Below are 18681 nucleotides of genomic sequence, written 5' to 3' on the forward strand. Positions count from 1 at the left end.
TAGCTTGTGTAGTTTCAAAGCTCCAGTTTAAAACTAAAGATGAAAAATTTGGGCACCAAACATGTCTTGGCTGATCGACTCCATCTGGCATAAGTTTGAAATTGTGTATATTTTTTGCTTAACAGTCTAATTTGTTAAAATGCATGTGCATAAAATGCAAAATAAATCACTAAAGTCAACTGATCAACCAGCTAGCTGCACGCAATAAAAATGCTAAACTTATGATTTTTTTCTTTATTCATAATAGTTGGAATTGTAAAAGATTTCCTCATAGGGGTATCTCAATACTATTGCTTTAAACTTGTGGATATTTGAACAGGAAAAATGCACATTTTTAAGAGCATCAATACCCCATGTTGTCTTACTATTTTTAGCATGAACTGTTTGAGTCTGTGTCTGTAACTCAAACCTCCTGCAGGGCATCTCCAGTTCTCTGCTCTTGAGAACAGAAAGGCTTTGGAGATGTGCCTGTATCTCTGGCCTCTATCTCTGTCTGTCTCTCTGTGTCTTTGTCTCTCTCTCTCTTTCTCGACTGTAACAGTGCTTTAATTGTATGGACAATTGGCTCCTATTTTCGGTCAAGCTCTGTGTTTTTGGCTGGCCTTTGTACAAGTGCATTCAGGCAAAAAGATCACCAGCTTTATCAAACAGACAAAAGGCACCCTGAGACCCCTGATCTGAGCTTGATCAATACAGAGACGGACAGCACCAAGAATGTGTGTGTGCTGCGTTTCTCTGTACTGGCTGAACAATCTCAGGCCTTGAGCGTTAGAGGCTCTGTATATTTGTCATGTCAAGTAAACAAGCTAATGATCACTGGACATTCCAGTTGCATGAGTATGTGGCGGCTAAAGAACATATTAATAGCTAATTTAGATGTTTGTGAGTGCACACATGTGCACCTGAAATAAAAAGACTATTATCTTTGAGAGAATAGCAAAACGACTCAAGGCTATGAGGCAGAGGGAGAGAAACAGAGGCCACTGAGGTGAGTGAACAGGGGAAAAGAGGAAAAGAGAAGATACAATGCAGCGAGATAGGAGACAGGGGTTGAGATGGCACTACCAATCCCCCCTCACAGATGGCTATAAACTGGACATGACCTTGCGTAGTGTTCCTGAGTGGTAACGTCTGGGACAAAACAACAGACACAGCAGAGCACTGCAGCCTTGGCCTCAAATGCTCTGCCCACAGGGGTACATGGATTGCCTGATGTATTGATGCCTTCAAATCCTGTCAGAACTAATTCTATCTCCATGCAACATTTCCTGAACAAGGACACTTATGTCTTACACAACACACACATGCTTTGAATCAACCAGAGTTTAATCATTGATGAACATGACGTATAAAGAAATATTTAAAAAGTAAATAAAGTGTAATTAGAATAAGAAGCCAAATTCAGTTTTGTCGAATTTCTGACTTGTTCCTTCGACCGTAAGATGCTGTTGAAATTTGGAAGGTATTACAGTCATTCACGCTTCAGTACCAGCTGGGCCACCACAAGGTCACAAAGCTTCGTCTGAAGGACCTTTCTGAATCTGGCAGTCTCAGGTGGTATGAGAGGAAACAGAATCACAACTGTTTGGAGTCTAGGTACAAAAATAAATTAATCCTCCTTTTCCGTAAAATAAAACTCTGCTGTTCGTTCTAACACAGTTTTAATAATAAATGGTCTTAAACGCTGGAGTTAATGTAGAACTGACAACTGAACGTTTAACCCTGAAGTTTGGTGCGCAGACTGCTGGTCACCATAGCAATGCTGACAACAGTCTCGCATACCTAGTAGCTAATTAAAAGGCAAAGAGAAAGTTTTAAGGTGGTTTCCTGATATGTTTAATCTGCATCCAGAAACTGTCAAAAACTAAAAAGTCATGAGGCTGAAGTCAGCTTGTCATCCAAATTTTCTCACTCCACCTTAAATAGTGCAGCAGTTACAATCTGGCGCCTCAGGCACCTTTTAAGGTGGAACGGAAAAATTCAAACAAAAAGCTGGCAAATGAGAGACTTCAGTCTCGTAAAAAAATCAATCATTAAGAAACACTTTACAATAAACTATTCTATATATATAGTTAACCTATACTAGTACATACTGAGACATAATTATAGCCAAAATGGTAAAATGGACATAAAATGTTGTGGCTCCCCAAGGTGGTTAGATTTTTTTTGTTGAATTGTCAAAATAGCTCTTCTTAACATTTGGGTTGCAAACCCCTGCCCCAAAAGAATGGCCACTGCTTTATGTTTGTTGCTTTGAAAACAAAGTGGACAACTTCGGATGTGATGCACTAGACAGTTGGAGGTGACTGAACGTCTGCTGCATTTTAATTTTTATTTGACATCCATGACTCAGGCATTCAGCTAAATGGACTAACATTAGTGTAGTTTGCACTGTTTGTACATGCCATACTCCGCTTATTCGTAGCATACTGGTATAACAGTTATGACAACTTTTTTATGAAGATTTTTAACCAGTTCATCCAGTATACGGCACACTACTATATCTCTGAATACCAATATGTGGATTTTCACTACAGGCATGTGTTCAATTCTGGATACAGCCACCAATTCACATCCTGTGCTCTTAATATTGTTGCAGTAACACAAAATAAACTTCCCATCTTTGACAACAGAAAAATAAAAGAACATAAAAATTAAAACCACTTCAAAGCATCTTTTAGCCTTACTTAGGACTCCTGAACTCATCAGCAGCCACTTCAAAGGAAGACTTCAAGGCAGCACGGATTGTATCTAGCCTAACTAATGAAATTTTATCAAGACCACTCTGATTGGCTCATTTATGCCACATTTATGCACACTTCCATGTGTTGGTTTTTACTGGTCAGACTGGAAACACCCTTCAGTTATCAAGAAAAATAAGCCTTTATAAATAAGAAACAAGAAAAAACAAGAAAAAAAGTATTTAAAAAGTTTTATGTGAAGCATTTAGAAGCAAGAAAACACAACATCCTTATGTATTTGCCAACACAACACTTTTGCTTCATCTATTTTTGTTGTAACATGGTTTTAACAACTAACTGCCCCTGATGGTCATTTTAACTCAAATGTCTGTAGTTGGTCATCATACATATCAATCAAATAGGCAACTTCTGCCATAGTTGGTTGTTCTTGGCCACACTGACTGATGAAAGCAGCAGAATCTTTCATGACAGCCAGATGACTGACTTGCGAGATGGTGTGTTCACAAAACAGTGAGTCGTTCTTGAGGAAAGTAGACAACTGGACAGGCTCAAGATGTAAACAGGTCACTCAAACAGCTTAATCCAGCACATAGCCTGGGATGGATGCAATAATTTTTTTCAGCTGTATAACAACTATAGTAACTACAGGACCTGACACCAAAAGTAACACAATTTACTTTTAGTAAATGAGAGTAACACAATTTCACTGCTCTGTATGTCCTGTACATATTGTAGTATTGACAATATAGCTGACCTGACTTGAAAAGACATCAAGAAACATACTGTATAAGCCCTAGGGCTTAACTACACAGAGAGAAGCTCAAATGGACTTCTTACAGCAAATGATCAATAAACAGGGCTGGAACTCGCTGCTTTTGTAATCCGATAAGAATGGCAGTAGCTATGATCAAATTGATTCCCTGCCATCAGTAACATAACATTATCCACCATGATCTTTATTTAATGGCACCATTCGACTGACATACTCTTTAATCATGAGAAAGCATAATTGCAGCTCAATATCTTAATCACAACAAAGTCGAGTGTCTTGCCTGATGTTCCACAACCAAGATGTCTCAAAGACCAGGACCTTTCATCCCCACGTCCTGTAATCTGCAGAAATTCGGATAAGCCAAAGTGAAGTAATTAAGCCATAGATTCAGCTGCACGGGGAACAACAAGATGACTTGCCTCTATAAAGTGCAATGATGGAGAAATAAAGAGGGGTGACTCCAGAGATAGACTTATGTTATAGCTAAAAACACATTTACATCCTGCCACTATGCACTGAATCATTGCTGCAGGGTATTGATCGAGGGTAATTTGAGTGAGTCAGGGCTGGTGAGTCAGAGACTTCGGGTGACAATGATTATGTGTGATTCTGTGATCAATGAACAAGGCACTGTTGTTCAGCTCCTGCGTACTCAGTCTCTCTCTCTCTCTCTCTCTCTCTCCCTCTCTCTCTTGTTCTTTCTCTCCATTATCTATCCTTTCCTCAAGATATGTTAGTGAGTGTGCATCAGTCACTTTGCTCAGAATCAGTTCCTGCTATGTGGAACCAAAATGAGAATGGCAAACATCATCAGCAAGTCACATGATTGTGTTTAAAGGGCTAATATCATTGAAAACTTGATTTTATTAACTAATAAATAATTAATTATTAACTGATTGTAGTATGTAAAAATTGCTACCTTTTTTTAAATGTACCATTCAATTTGTGGAAACTAAGCTGCAAACAGCCCATTTTGAATTAATCACATTATTTGGGGCGCCAAAAAGGCCAAGAGTGACATCACAAAAAAACTCATTCCTGTAGATGTTATAAGAGGTGTTTTAGTGTGGTCTGCTTTTGAATGAGGTAATCTAGAGGATCCAGTCAGTACAGGTCTTAACGGCACAGTAACAAAACTAGCCTGTTTAATTTGAAGGAAAAATGGGCACCAGAAAATGTACAATGGAAAAAATGTAAAAATGAACTACAGCTATTTTTTGTATATCAACCCACGCCAGTGTTATAAGTGGAAATCAAGAAGAATACGAATTATGGGCCGTTTAATGCTACCATTAACAGCTTGCCTAGTGTTATTTCAAATTACACATATATGAGGGTCTGGGTTGAAGAGTTATTGTCTATTACACCTAATCATAATTATACACATATAATACACATACACATAATCACCCGTCCAAAAATTTATTTCTAATGTGCTGAATGAAGACATGGGCCCAGCAGATGCAGTTCAAGAGTCCGAACTCTGGTTTTATTGAACAGCACCACTCTATTACACAGCACATTACTGCTCTCCTGGCCAGTCTACAAACCACAGAGCACCCAGAAATTGGAGTCCCATTTCACTCTGCTGCATTATATTAAAGCCTGCGCGAAGAGACATTCTCCTCACTCTGCAGATCTATTTCTACACTTCTATTTCAGCAAACGTGGAGAACAGAAGGCCGGTTTTGAAAGTGTGTGAGGCTGAGGGAAGGCAAACCTGCTGGAGTCTATTTCCTGAACAAGGACACGTTTGTATTGGATTTCACACCTGATGAAAGAAAACACAAGGGCTCCATGTAAGTGTGGAGCTAAGAGCTCAATGAGGGTGCAGGCTGAAGCTGCACATTAATACACAATTCTGAACCATTTTCTGATCAGTCTGGATGGAGGGAGCTGCTTATTGATGTTGTGAAAAGGCAACTTCAATTAACTGCAGAAAGCGCACACCTGCTGGGGGCTCACGCTGTAGTAAAGCTGGCAAGGGTGACCACACAGTGAGGCTTTTTTAACCGAGGCAGCAACTTCATAACACAGTCTATTGCAGTAAGTGCCTTGCTCAGCAAAGATTCCACAAGGTCGCCCAGCAGGGAAAATTTTGTCCAGAACAAAGCCAAAGAAGTTTGGCAAGAGGAGCTGGAATTCTGATGAAGACAGACTTGAGGAGTTTTGATCAAGGTCGAGGCATGGAATTCACATCGGAAGCAACTTCAGTGTTATATCAACATTATTGTGTGAACATTTCACAATGAATGGACCAGCAACGATGGCTGCTGGTAATAAAACCTAATTGCACTAATGTACAGTACTGTGCATAAGTCAGAAACCACTCCTTATTTATTTATTTCCAGCCATGAAGTCAAGGCAATTTTTTTTTCAGGAAATATTTTTGAGGAGATTTAGACAGATAATCACGTCAATGGAAAGAAAGTCAAAGGAAAATAAGTGGAAATACAAAAGCTGGTGTCAAACTCCCAGGCTTATTACATACTAAGGTTTACTACAGTAGAGATACAAGGAAAATGGGACTGCAAACAACTATGCAAATACGTGGCTGACCACCACAACCGTCACCATCAGATAAACAGCACTTAAAGTTTTCATCTTTGAGACAGACGAGAAAATCAAGCTCCTCTCTTAATTCAGATTTGAAAAAATCCACAGGTGTTTCTGTCCATCCTTGCACTGTGAGAGGACCATTTAACACCTTGGGATCCTGAAAGGATGTGTAGCTGTTAAGATTTTACAGAGAAAAGAATATATACAAAAAGAGATGACACAAAGAAACTGCTTGTTTTCTCAGAACAATGGGCTGACCAAACCAGAGTCCAGACCTCAACATTAGTGAACAGTCCCTGAAGAATTCATTAAAAAACTGAATGCAAGTCTCTTGAAAAAGGCAAAGGATGGACACTAAATCCTAAAAAAATGACACTACATTTAGTTGTTGATGCTTTTACATTTACAGCGTTTAGCAGACGCTCTCATCCAGAGCGGCTTTTGTGTAATATCCTGTTAAATATATATTTTCTTCTTGAAGCTGAAAATGAATAACTTGTACTCAATTACCATCTTGACTGGTCATTAAATAAACGATGGATGGTCTTTTGCAGAGAACGGTGCATTAACGTTAAGTATGTTTTTAGGAGACATGAAGTTTTGTTACAAAAGCAATGCTGTGAAAGTATTTTAATGTGAGAAGTTGACAGACTGTGGGTGGGGCTGCTTCAGCTTAAAAAGATCCACAGCCAGTGACGGCAGACCTGACACCACACTGCTGCATCACTCATCTTCATTTCATGCCTCATAGGAGCTTTAAAATGGGGCCAGAAAGTGTGAAATACTTCCACTGGCACTGAGTGTGCATCTCCCCTTAAATCTCTGAATTAAGAAATATGAGTTTCTGCTAAATTAAATGCACTGCTGAGGGGATAGAGTGTATGACATTGGCCTTAAAGTGTGAGAGTCAGAGAGATCTGCACAAGAGGGACATCCTTATTTTAAAGATCACGTCAATTATCCCCATGCATTTCCCCCACAGCAATTCAAATTACCATGCTCTGACCCACAATTAATCAAAAGGTACCAGGAAGCCCGTCAGCAATTACTCAGCCAATTATTCCGTAAAATGTTTGCTAGAGGGCTTCAACATGCACCTATGGAAAATTAATGAGCTGTTTACACACGTCTCGATCTAAAGCTATGTAAAGTTATTACTACACTGAAGCACTGAAATGATGGATAGAAACCCCCCAAGTCAGTGGAAAGGTTTAAATACCCAGGTCTGACTTTAAGCCAGGTACACACTTCTACAATGTAAGAATAACTCAGTTTGTTTTTCTTTACTGAATAAGGCTTAAAATGGAAACTCCAACCATTTTTTAAAAATTCACTTAATTCAATTGATAAGATGTAAATTTATTCAAAGTTTTAGAGAAAATGACTGATTTCTTTACAAGGGTACAGATATTAGAGATACAAATACAGATATTTTACTTAGTATCTGTAACATCCTGTCTTGCCCTGCCCTTTCTGTTTACCTTCCCTCATGGCGCACATTTTGCGTCTTTGGCGCACATTTCACAAAGCAGGATCTCTCACTTAGCCAGCTAACTTAACCCCCTAAAGGGCCAGCGCCCAAAGTTTAATTACATACTCCTATAACCAAAGAATAGCTCAAGCAGTTTGTATTAAGGTCCGTGTTGTTGCTGAATTACAACCTTTAGTATGTAAACAGTGTGGGATTTTAGGGGGTTAAGCTCAAAAACGAGGACTGTCCAATATGAATGTCCCTCAGCTCTTTTCCTACTGGACAAGCTTGACTTTGGGCTTAAGATATCTGGCCAAATTGAGAAATCGTGCTTTGTGAAACACTCCCCTGTTTTTGTTTTAGTATTCCTACTCTTCCTTTGCTCCACCCCTTTGTCATGTCCCTCACCTGTGTCTTATTTGTTGCTCTGTTTTTTGACCTGTAACTGTTTCCAGGTGTTTTGTTTGTTTCCTCCAGTAGTTATACCACTTGTGTTTTCTTGTTCTCTGCTTGCCGTTTTTTGCTCTGTGTTCAAACTCTTTGTGGTATTTTGTACTCTCTCCTGTTCTTTTTCATTTTACTTTGTGTACTAGTTCTTTTAGTTTCTTCATTAGTTTTCTTGTCTAGTTTTTTATTTCTTTGTTTTTTTTTCTGCCCCCTTCATTGTGCACACTAACAACACTCCCTGCTCACACATGTATCTTCTACATTGCCTCTTTCATCTCCAATCACATCACATTGCACTATCCAAACTGTTTCTCTGGAACAGAGCACTTCACATCAAACCACTCTGAATAAATTCCACTTTAAGGCCATTGTACATGGAATACATCGCTCCTCACACGACTTTTTCACATCAAAACTGCACTCACCAGATATGACTATTAATATAAACAAATAGACAGAATGCATTCAAGTGACAAACAATCTTTGCTCTTCACAAAATGGGCAAAAGTGGCAATAGGCAGACAACTTTTGAAATATGAAGAGTTTCACTGCCACATTCAGGAGCTGGAACTATGTGAGTGATTTCATACAGAGCTCTGATGTCTGTAACCCAGGTGAATGCAGCTTCACAAGTGACAATGAAGACAAACTAATCCTTATGATGTTTGTCAAAAAGTTCTAGGTGCGGCCAATCCATCATCTTGGTTGTTGCCATGCTAATGCACAAATAATCTTACATTTTCACCATCAGAAAGTGTGTTTTGTGAGCAAGATCATCATCAGAACACATCAGTTAAACACTACACACTCATTATCATGCTCAGTGTGCAATGTCTTTAGGATTTAATAAGTTTGGGATTTTAATAAATGAACATTTATCACATATCGCTGTTGTCTGAAAGAAAACCTTGTATGTCGAAAATGGTAACTTTACAGGAGAAGGAAAAAACATATTTTAATGAACGCCAATGGAACCAGACTTTTTTGCAAGTAACTTTGGGCTGTTTTTTTGGTCCATTCTTCATTAAATGCAAGACACACAATGTAAAAGACAGTGAGTTAGAAACAGACAAATGACAAAAAAAGAGACACAAGGTTTTCTTCAGACAGCAGCGATATGTAAGAGCTACTACTTGACATGGAAATTTTGTACAACCCCAATTCGAATGAAGTTGGGACATTGTGTAAAACAAACAAAAACAGAATACAATGATTTGCAAATCCTTTTCAATCTATATTCAATTGAATTGAATGTTCAAATGGATAAACTTTATTGTTTTTTGCAAATATTCACTCATTTTGAATTTGATGCCTGCAACACGTTCTAAAGAAGTTGGGACAGCGGCAAAAAAAGACTGGGAAAGTTGAGGAATGCTCAAAAAATACCTGAACATTCCACAGGTGAGCAGGTTAATTGGAAACAGGTGAGTGTCATGATTGGGTATAAAGAGAGCATCCCTGAAAGGCTCAGTCGTTTACAAGCAAGGATGGGGCGAGGTTCACCACTTTGTGAACAACATTGTTGAGAACCATGTTTCTCAACGTGCAATTGCAAGGAATTCAGGGATTTCATCATCTACAGTCCATAATATCATCAAAAGATTCAAAGAATCTGGAGAAATCTCTGCGAGTAAGCGGCAAGGCAGAAAACCAACATTGAATGCCCGTGACCTTTGATCCCTCAGGCGGCACTGTATTAAAAACCGACATCTTCTATAATGGATATTCCCACATGGGCTCAGGAACACTTCAGAAAACCATTGTCAGTGAACACAGTTTGCTGCTCCATCTACAAGTGCAAGTTAAAACTCTGCCATGCAAAGCGAAAGTCATATATCAACAACACCCAGAAACGCTGCCAGCTTCTCTGGGCCCGAGCTCATCTGAGATGGACTGACGCAAAGTGGAAAAGTGTCCTGTGGTCTGACGAGTCCACATTACAAATTGTTTTTGATAATCATGGATGTCGTGTCCTCCGGGCCAAAGAGGAAAAGGACTGTCCGGATTGTTATCAGCAAAAAGTTCAAAAGCCAGCATCTCTGATGGTGTGGGGGGGTGTTAGTGCCCATGGCATGGGTAACTTGCACATCTGTGAAGGCACCAGGACAATGCCAAGCCACATTCTGCACGTGTTACGACAGCGTGGCGTCATATTAAAGAGTGCGGGTACTAGACTGGCCTGCCTGCAGTCCAGAGCTGTCTCCCATTGAAAATTTGTGGCACATTATGAAGCGCAAAATACGACAACGGAGACCCCGGACTGTTGAGCAACTGAAGTTGTACATCAAGCAAGAATGGGAAAGAATTCCACCTACAAAGCTTCAACAATTAGTGTCCTCAATTCCCAAACACTTATTGAGTGTTGTTAAAAGGAAAGGTGACATAACACAGTGGTAAACATGCCCCTGTCCCAACTTCTTTGGAATGTGTTGCAGGCATCAAATTCAAAATGAATGAATATTTGCAAAAAACAATGAAGTTTATCCATTTGAACATTAAATATCTTGTCTTTGTAGTGTATTCAATTGAATATAGGTTGTATGTACAAGGGGTATAACAATGCACAAATGTCTCAACATGTTAGTCACTGTGTTTCTTGGGAACTGGCTCTGTGGAAATATTCAGGAGCACCAAGTTCCTCAATTCCTCACATTACAGAGACACTCACCTTGTGCCTCAACACCAACTTCATAGCCAAGAGAGCCCAGCAGCGCCTCTACGTCCTGCGGAGACTGAAGAAAGCTCATCACCCTGCTCCTATCCTCACCACGTTCTACAGGGGGACTGTGGAAAACATCCTAAGCAGCTGCATCATTGCATTGTTTGGGAATTGCACCGCCTCAGACTGCAAGACCCTACAGCATATAGTGAGGACAGCTGAGATCATCTGGGTCTCTCTCCCCTCCATCATGTACATTTACACCACACGTGGTATCTGCAAAGCCACCAGCATTGTGGACAACCCCATCCATCCCTCACAAGGACTTTTCTCCCTATTGCCGTCTGGCAGAAGGTAACTGCAACAGCTTTGTTCCGCAAGCAATCAGGTTTCGGAACTCACAATGACTGAACCGAGTACTGTGTATATCCTACCTCAGGAACTACAGTGCTCACGTATGTTATCTGACTGTGTAAACTCACAGATCACAGCATGTTAAACGATCTTTGCACCTTATTCCACAACCCTGCGTGTCGACACTGCACTGTCCTGTCTGTTTACAGTGTCTAATGCCTGTTGTATTTACCATATTTATTGTATTGTTTCTAGTCTAATTTTTTTGCACACTTACATCTGCACGTTTTATTTTGTTTCATGTTGCTCCTTGGAGGAACGTAATTTCACACCACTGTGTACTTGTACATAGTTAAGTTAAGTGATACTTTTTTGATCCCACAACTGGGGAAATTTCACCTCCGCATTTAACCCATCCGTGAAGTGAAACACCACATACACACTAGTGAACACACACACTAGGGGGCAGTGAGCACACTTGCCCGGAGCGGTGGGCAGCCCTATCCACGGCGCCCGGGAGCAGTTGGGGGTTAGGTGTCTTGCTCAAGGACACCTCAGTCATGGACTGTCGGTGCTGGGGATCGAACCGGCAACCTTCTGGTCACAGGGCCGGTTCCCTAACCTCCAGCCCACGACTGCCCCTCACAGGCCAGATGGAATGACAATAAAAACCTCTTGACGACTTGAATAATTCCAAAAAAAGTCCATAGGATTTGATGAAAGCATGAATAACACAAACATTTCCTTAGAAGACAAAATAAACTTAAATTCACACAAAGGGAGTTTTTTGGAGTTATGGTTTCAGAATATATTATTATACTAGACAACATACTAAATATTAAACAGTACTGTTACAACTGGTTCCTCCCACTCCATGTGCTTTTTGTTTTGGTCCTGTCCATGTGCGTTTGTTTTGGTTTAGCCCCCTTGTTTCGTGACTCCGCCCCTGATTGTCTCCGCCTGTTTTCCACCTGTCCCTCATTTTCCATGTGTGTTTAAGCCCTGTGTTTGCCCCTTGTGTTTGCTGGTCTTTGTGCTGATCTTTGTATTGGTCTCTGTTGTTAGATGTATGTTGATTGTTTGTTATCTGCTGTGTTGGATGTTCAGGTTGTTCTGTTCTGCTTGTTCTGTTGAATTCTGGTGTCTGTCATGTCTGCCCCCTGATCTCTCCGTATTGGCTACTTGAACCTGGACTGTTACAACGATGACCCTGGATTTGCCCTTAATAAATCTCGCTTATCTCAGCATCTGCGTCTGCCTCCTCGCTCCCAGTTACAAGTACTGTGCATAAAAGTCAAAGATCACTTTTAATTTGTTTAGTTTCTACGCAAAACTTAAATCTATTCATCTAAAAAACATTTAACAGAAAACTTAATTTGCTAAGTATTCTGTATGACCACTCTATGTCTGTAATACAGCATTTTTAAAGGAGACAGGTTTTCAGTTTCTCAAGGAAATCTGCAGGGATAAATTTCACACCTCCAGAGTTCAGTCTTTGAAGTTGGTTGCATATTTTGCTTCTCAAAATCCAAGGAATACCAAACACATTCAGTAATGCTGACTCTGGGATGTCCATTGTTCTGAGAACATCAGCACCTTCTTTGTTTTTTTTTCGTATATATATTTTGTTTGTTCCCTCTTCTCAGTAGCAACTTCTTGACAGTTACACCTCCTTTCAGACTCATTTTGCTGAGTTGTCCTCTCACAGTGGAAGGATGAACAAAAACACCTGTGGATTTTTTTCAGAAGGAAGGAAGCTTGATTTTCTCCTCTCTCTCAAACATGAAAGCTTTAAGTGCTGTTTATCTGATGGTAACAGTGGGTGGTCTATCAGGTCTTGCACGTTAGCAATCTCATTTTCTCTGTATCTGTTAGTTTTTTTACTAGTTTGTAAAAATGGAAAAATTATCCGTTGGGGTGTAAAACAATCAGGCTGAGTCCAAAAGAAGTTTTGCCAGTTTATTGGATGAAACCGCTGGACAAAACAAATTTAAGATAATGAAGGAAAATATGAAAAATAGAAATCAAGATAAAAATCATGCTAAATATGAAAAAGTGTAACAAAGGTATAAGGAAATAAATGAAATTGGCTTGAGAGACTTTAAAGCTCCCATCACCCCAGCGAAAAACTGTGTGCACTCCTTTGCTGCTCCGTCTATCTCTAGCCCAAAACAATGAGTTTCAGCGTTATCTCTCAAGTCTCAACTCTCTGTGTCTCCCCCCTGAACTCTCTATTCCCAACTTTATAACTGACGTATCCGAAATGGCCTCTAGGCCAATCAGCAATCGCTACGAGACAAGCCCTCACTGTCAAAGCAGATGAACCCATGATCATCATACCACCTAAAACTAACGATGAAATGTCGTCAATTGGGGTTGAAAGACCTCCTCTGTATGTGCGTATGCATGGGTGTGTGTGTGTGTGTGTGTGTGTGTGTGTATGTGTGTGTGTTTGATGTGCACTTAGTACTTAGTGGAGCCTAACTGGTATGTGACATCCTCCTGTTCCCTTGATAGAATGGCCTTGGACATTACAAAGATGAACTCAAGGCACAAAAAAACACATCTAATCTAACTAACAATTTTTTTTAATAACTGGCACACTAAAATTCATGCATATATGAACACTTTAAAATAACACTCTTGTAATGATTATATTTCTGATTCTTTAATACCATTAAATAAGATATAGTTGAATGGGCAAGATCCCCAGATCTCTTACAAGTTCTTTCTTGTTTTCCTTTGACTTTTCCCTTTTATATGCAAGGGGAGAATTTTCTATCTAATCTCCTCAGAAATATCACCTAAAAATGAATTAATTGTACTTACTGGCTGTTTTACCTGGAAATGAAATAAATGATGGTATAGAACATTATAGCGAAGCTAAACAAGGTTCTGTAGTGTAAAGGGTTCACACAGGAACACTATACTAATAGAGGACAAAATACATCTTTATATTAGGAGCCAATCTCAGTTTACAATGAAATTTGTGCATGCAATTTATTACCTTCCTTCAGAGACAGGTTTCTGCCTGCCCATTTCCCCTTGTCCTTACCCATGTCATTCACTGGATTCAGCCCCTCCCAATAACTCAGGGTTCACATGCACGCTGAACTGGTTTTATTGGTAAGGGCTGGTCTCCACATAAACCTCATACACACGCAGGAAACCTTGTAAAACACTATTCGTCAGGTGGGTCACCTTGCATTACACTGGTCTGCCACGAGCTCTCTCTCCCTTCTCTCTCTCTCCCTATCTCTTACCCACACGTCCCTCCCGCTTTCCTTTTCTGTCTCACTCTCTTTCTCTCTAACCCTCCTCCATTCATTCTCACGTGTTTAACCTGACTGCCCCCCCACCGACACACTGATCTGGGTGCAGATGCTAAGGGTGTGTGGCTACAAGTCAGGGTTTATCAGCAAGAGTAACATCTCTGAGGGAACAAAGCCCACCTACGTCGACAACCTGACACAGCCTTTTACGCAGACAGACGTCAGCGTGTGTTACCTCACATAACACACACGAGGTCACGCTCTGCTGCTCAGTCTAAGACTGTAATGGAGGAAGATCCGTGTTCTGCTCACTCATTCTTAGTTCCTCTGCTCTTTCTGTGTCTCTTGGCGTATCTAACCCACAGTGGTTGAGTTTTTACTTTTGTTATGCTATAATTATGTAATTACATATTTAACTATTATAGCAAGTTATGTAATAGACCACATTTCATTCACACGCTTTATCAATAGCTTTGAGCCAGCACTGCCACCATCTTTATTTTTATGTTATAACCATGTAATTACATATTTAAGTACATAGTGAGTTACGTTTTAGGTTACAATTACATTTGATTTACATTGAGTATGGACATTTTTGAGTCTGCACTATAATAATATAAAAAAAAGTAAAAAATATTTCTTACATTTACTGTGTTATAATCATATAATTACACATTTATTTGCATTTGTTTAACATTACATTTATATTCAAGTGAAATACTGTATGGACAGCTTTGAGTCAGCACTCCTGACATGCTTAGTTTTTTATGTCAATGGCAAAAACAAGGCAATATTTCAATATTTCAAGGAAATATTCAATATTCACTGCTTGCTTCAATGAGCTATGAGTGAGAAATAATTAACCCTTTAAAATCTCAGACTTATTACAGACCTAGTAATTCCACGGAAAACAGTTAGGGCTGTTTTCAATAATCGATAATTAATCAAGATTAGTCTTCCAAAGGCGTCCTCTGGTACCAACATTACCAAGTAAAAGGTGTGTTAGTGTGTGTTGCGCTGGTCTGAGTGGATCAGACACAGTAGTGCTGCTGGAGTTTTTAAACATCTCAGTGTCACTGCTGGACTAAGAATAGTCCACCAATCAAAAATATCCAGCCAACAGCGTCCCGTGGGCAGCGTCCTGTGACCACAGATGAAGGACAAGAAGATGACCAACACATCCTGAGAGGCAGCAGATGAGCTATCATCTCTGACTTTACATCTGCAAGGTGGACTGACAAAGTAGGAGTGTCTAATAGAGTGGACAGTGAGTGGACACAGTGTTTAAAAACTCCAGCAGTGCTGCTGTGTCTGATCCACTCATACCAGCACAACACACACTAACACACAGGGTAAAATGGGGCTTACAAAGTATGCAGAGAAACAGATGGACTACCGTCCGTAACCATATACCTATATAGTAAATGGAGCTGATAAAATGGACAATGAGCACAAGGAGGTGGTCATAATGCCTCATAATTTATATATATATATATATATATATATATATATATGCATAATATATGTATATATATATGCATGTATATGTACATATATATAAAATGGTGTTTAACATCCATGCATCTCTCTTCTCCTTTTATTTAATAAATAATAAGCATAAGAATGCCAAACAGTCAGAACCAGCAGCTGTCCAGAGCCTATAAAACTACTCCAGCTCCCTTTCTGCTAGAATATCTCCATATTTCACATTATTCAGCAAGTCACCCTATGATTCATCAATACAGAGTACATTTGGTCTGCAATAAGCCACACGATAACCTGTGATTTAGACCCCATTCCCATTTTAATTAGTTAGCCAAGAACATTATTGTACAGACATTGTTTTAGTCATCAAAGCCATGCAAACGGAGAGAATGTAATCCATTATGTAGCCTGAACATTGAATATACTTCACCTCTACTTCATCTTTGTTGAGGCAATATCAATAATGCTAGACTAGAGAACAAGGGTTATAGACACAAATCAAGGAAAAAACAAATCAGGACCGGCGCTACATTTCATAAACATGCTGCAAATACAGAAACACATGCAACTTCAGAAACATGATAAGCCAGTCACAACACAATGGGTGTGTTTCTGGAGGTCACTCAGAGAGGATGCCCCCATTCAGACCTTTCAGACCTGAAGTTCTATGCAGCACAAACATTCACCAGTAAAAGAGATTACTACTATCACTGTGTCGTAATGGGAATTAGCTGTAGAGTGTAAACATTAAACTAGGAACACCAGAGAACTACCACAGTACAGCTGTGACATGTCAGATGGCAAACTAGCCAGTCAGGTTAACCATGAACTTGGGATGTGAGTGTCTGAGTCTCTGCGGTCTCTACATCTCTCAGTGATTTTCCATCATACATATTCCCCTTTGAGCCCCTAAGTCTTCCAGAAACATTTGCATTGTGTTGTGGCTCATTCCTTGTGTTGTGACTGGCTGTGTAGCGTTTCTGAAGTTGTGTTTTGTTTATTTGCAGTGCGTTTGTAATACCTAGCTCCTGTGTAGTCATGTTGATGAAAGTGTTTTCTGTGTTTGCAGTGCATTTATGACTTTGCAAAGTCTTTTTAACTGTACTATGAATAGGGACTTGCCAGCCACTGTATTAATGGCACAAGACTATGCACACACTTTTGATATATTTTTAAGTCAAGCTCTGCCTATGGCACACATATGTTTAACGGCCTGTATTTAGACAGTGGACAAAGATATTGGTGTTATCTCTTCTTTAGGACATAGAGCACATGTTTGAGCACAGACAATCTAAAGTTGGCCACATTCTGAAATTTGTTTTCTGAAATATAAGGGATAATGCAGCCACTCTCTCCTTAGGCCAAACATACAGACTAACAATTCAGTCAAGTAGCGATTTTATGATGTAGTGGAACTGTAAAATGTGCACGTTTTGCTCACAGTAGTAAGTATGTATGTTATGTTTTGCTTCTATGAAACATGAATGCCTTCACATGAGTGGACTGCCAAGGATGACTTGTTAAGGACGCGAATGAGAGAGAAGAGACGGAGCAGCTTTTGTCACTATATAGACTATACTGATGCCAGATAGAAGGTATATTTCTCTTACAAACTAATGTTTAGCACATCCACTGAGGAGGAAAAACAGACCAGTAGAATATTACAAGTCTTCATTGACTGTAGTTTTAACTCAGCTTATACACGTAGTCTGTTCTGTTACTCATTCAACATGATCACCTACCCATTTTCATGGGCTATTTTTGAACGATGTAATATGTTTTGAAATGTATTTCTCAGCATGTTGCTCATTTTTGTGCAAAACCAGTGCAGCTACCTAAAATGGTATGCAACAACTCAACATTCATTTCTGCCATTTTTTTTCTTTTCTGGCATTTGTTTTTCTCTGCAGGTAACCAAATATCTTTTGTGAACATGTTTACTTGAATATCAAAATTTGTTGGAATGCACATGCTTGTAATAGTCACTGTGATTAGTTATGCTCTAATTTTACAGTGCATCAGCTAGCAAGATAGGGGAGGCAAAGAATCCTGCTTAGAGTCCCGAAAAGGCTAGAGCCGGCACTGATATCTGGCCAGCTGTGGTCCTATGGTGGTCCCTTTCTAATTAAATTGTGTAGCAATTGGGCCACAGTTAGTTTGCACATACATGGTAGCTGTGTCAAATAAAATGGCCAATGATAAACTAGTTGCAGGGTTACATTTACCAGTGCCAGACTGCCTCTACACAGCAGCCTTTCTGTGAGAATCTGTTTGTTTACAAGTGAAACACAAGAGAACATTGTGTTCAGATGCAGAAACGCAGCACTCACCTTTCCCGAGGCTGAAGCCCCATGATCCAGAGAGAGTCTGCAGGAGAGAAGGACATAACGAGAAATCAATGCAGCTACCATTGCATTCAAAACAGTCAATATAACTTCACTATATAATGGTGGAACAAACCTTCAAAGCAGAATGGAAAATAGTGGTGTTGATAAAGCTATAATTATATTGAGCAGATTTAATCTTTTGACCGTGACATAAAGCAACATCTACTGATTGTAAGCGGTTTCCAGAGTTTCCCAGCTTTGGCTTAACCACAGATTCCCCATGAGTGTGAGGCAAATTGGCACTTATCCATTTGATTAACAGGTTCACATATAGATACAATGCCCTGAATCTCAGACTCCTCCAGCAATCTATATGGGCTGCTCAGTAATGAGCTTCCCTCTGCAGCAGTGATGAGACAGTAACATTAGCACGAGTGGGTGCAGTCCTGTGGGCCTGTGGCCTCTTCTGTGTAGGTGTACTTTACTCCAGCAGAGCCAAGCAATAAGCTGATAAACAGCCTTTTATAAAATGCCACCTTGCATTTTCTGCTGGCCTGAGAGTGCAGCGCTACAGCTGGACCTCCATCGGCCAACTTCCATTAAAGCTAATGATAAGCGTGATAGCACTGGACG

At 39.8% G+C, this 18681-nt stretch overlaps 1 protein-coding gene across 6 annotated transcripts in view; it reads right to left on the reverse strand.

Moving 5' to 3' along the window:
* The window catches only part of whrna (whirlin a), a 149737-nt gene that overhangs the window by 34320 nt on the left and 96736 nt on the right, over positions 1 to 18681 (reverse strand). For all 6 annotated transcript variants that reach the window (XM_017714633.2, XM_037546225.1, XM_037546222.1 and 3 more), the window contains exon 5: positions 18052 to 18088. In XM_017714633.2, the coding sequence (XP_017570122.1) occupies positions 18052 to 18088 (37 nt within the window). The remainder of the gene's footprint in view (positions 1 to 18051; positions 18089 to 18681) is intronic.

The sequence above is a fragment of the Pygocentrus nattereri genome, chromosome 16, assembly GCF_015220715.1.
Source record: "Pygocentrus nattereri isolate fPygNat1 chromosome 16, fPygNat1.pri, whole genome shotgun sequence".
Classification (NCBI taxonomy): Eukaryota; Metazoa; Chordata; class Actinopteri; order Characiformes; family Serrasalmidae; genus Pygocentrus; species Pygocentrus nattereri.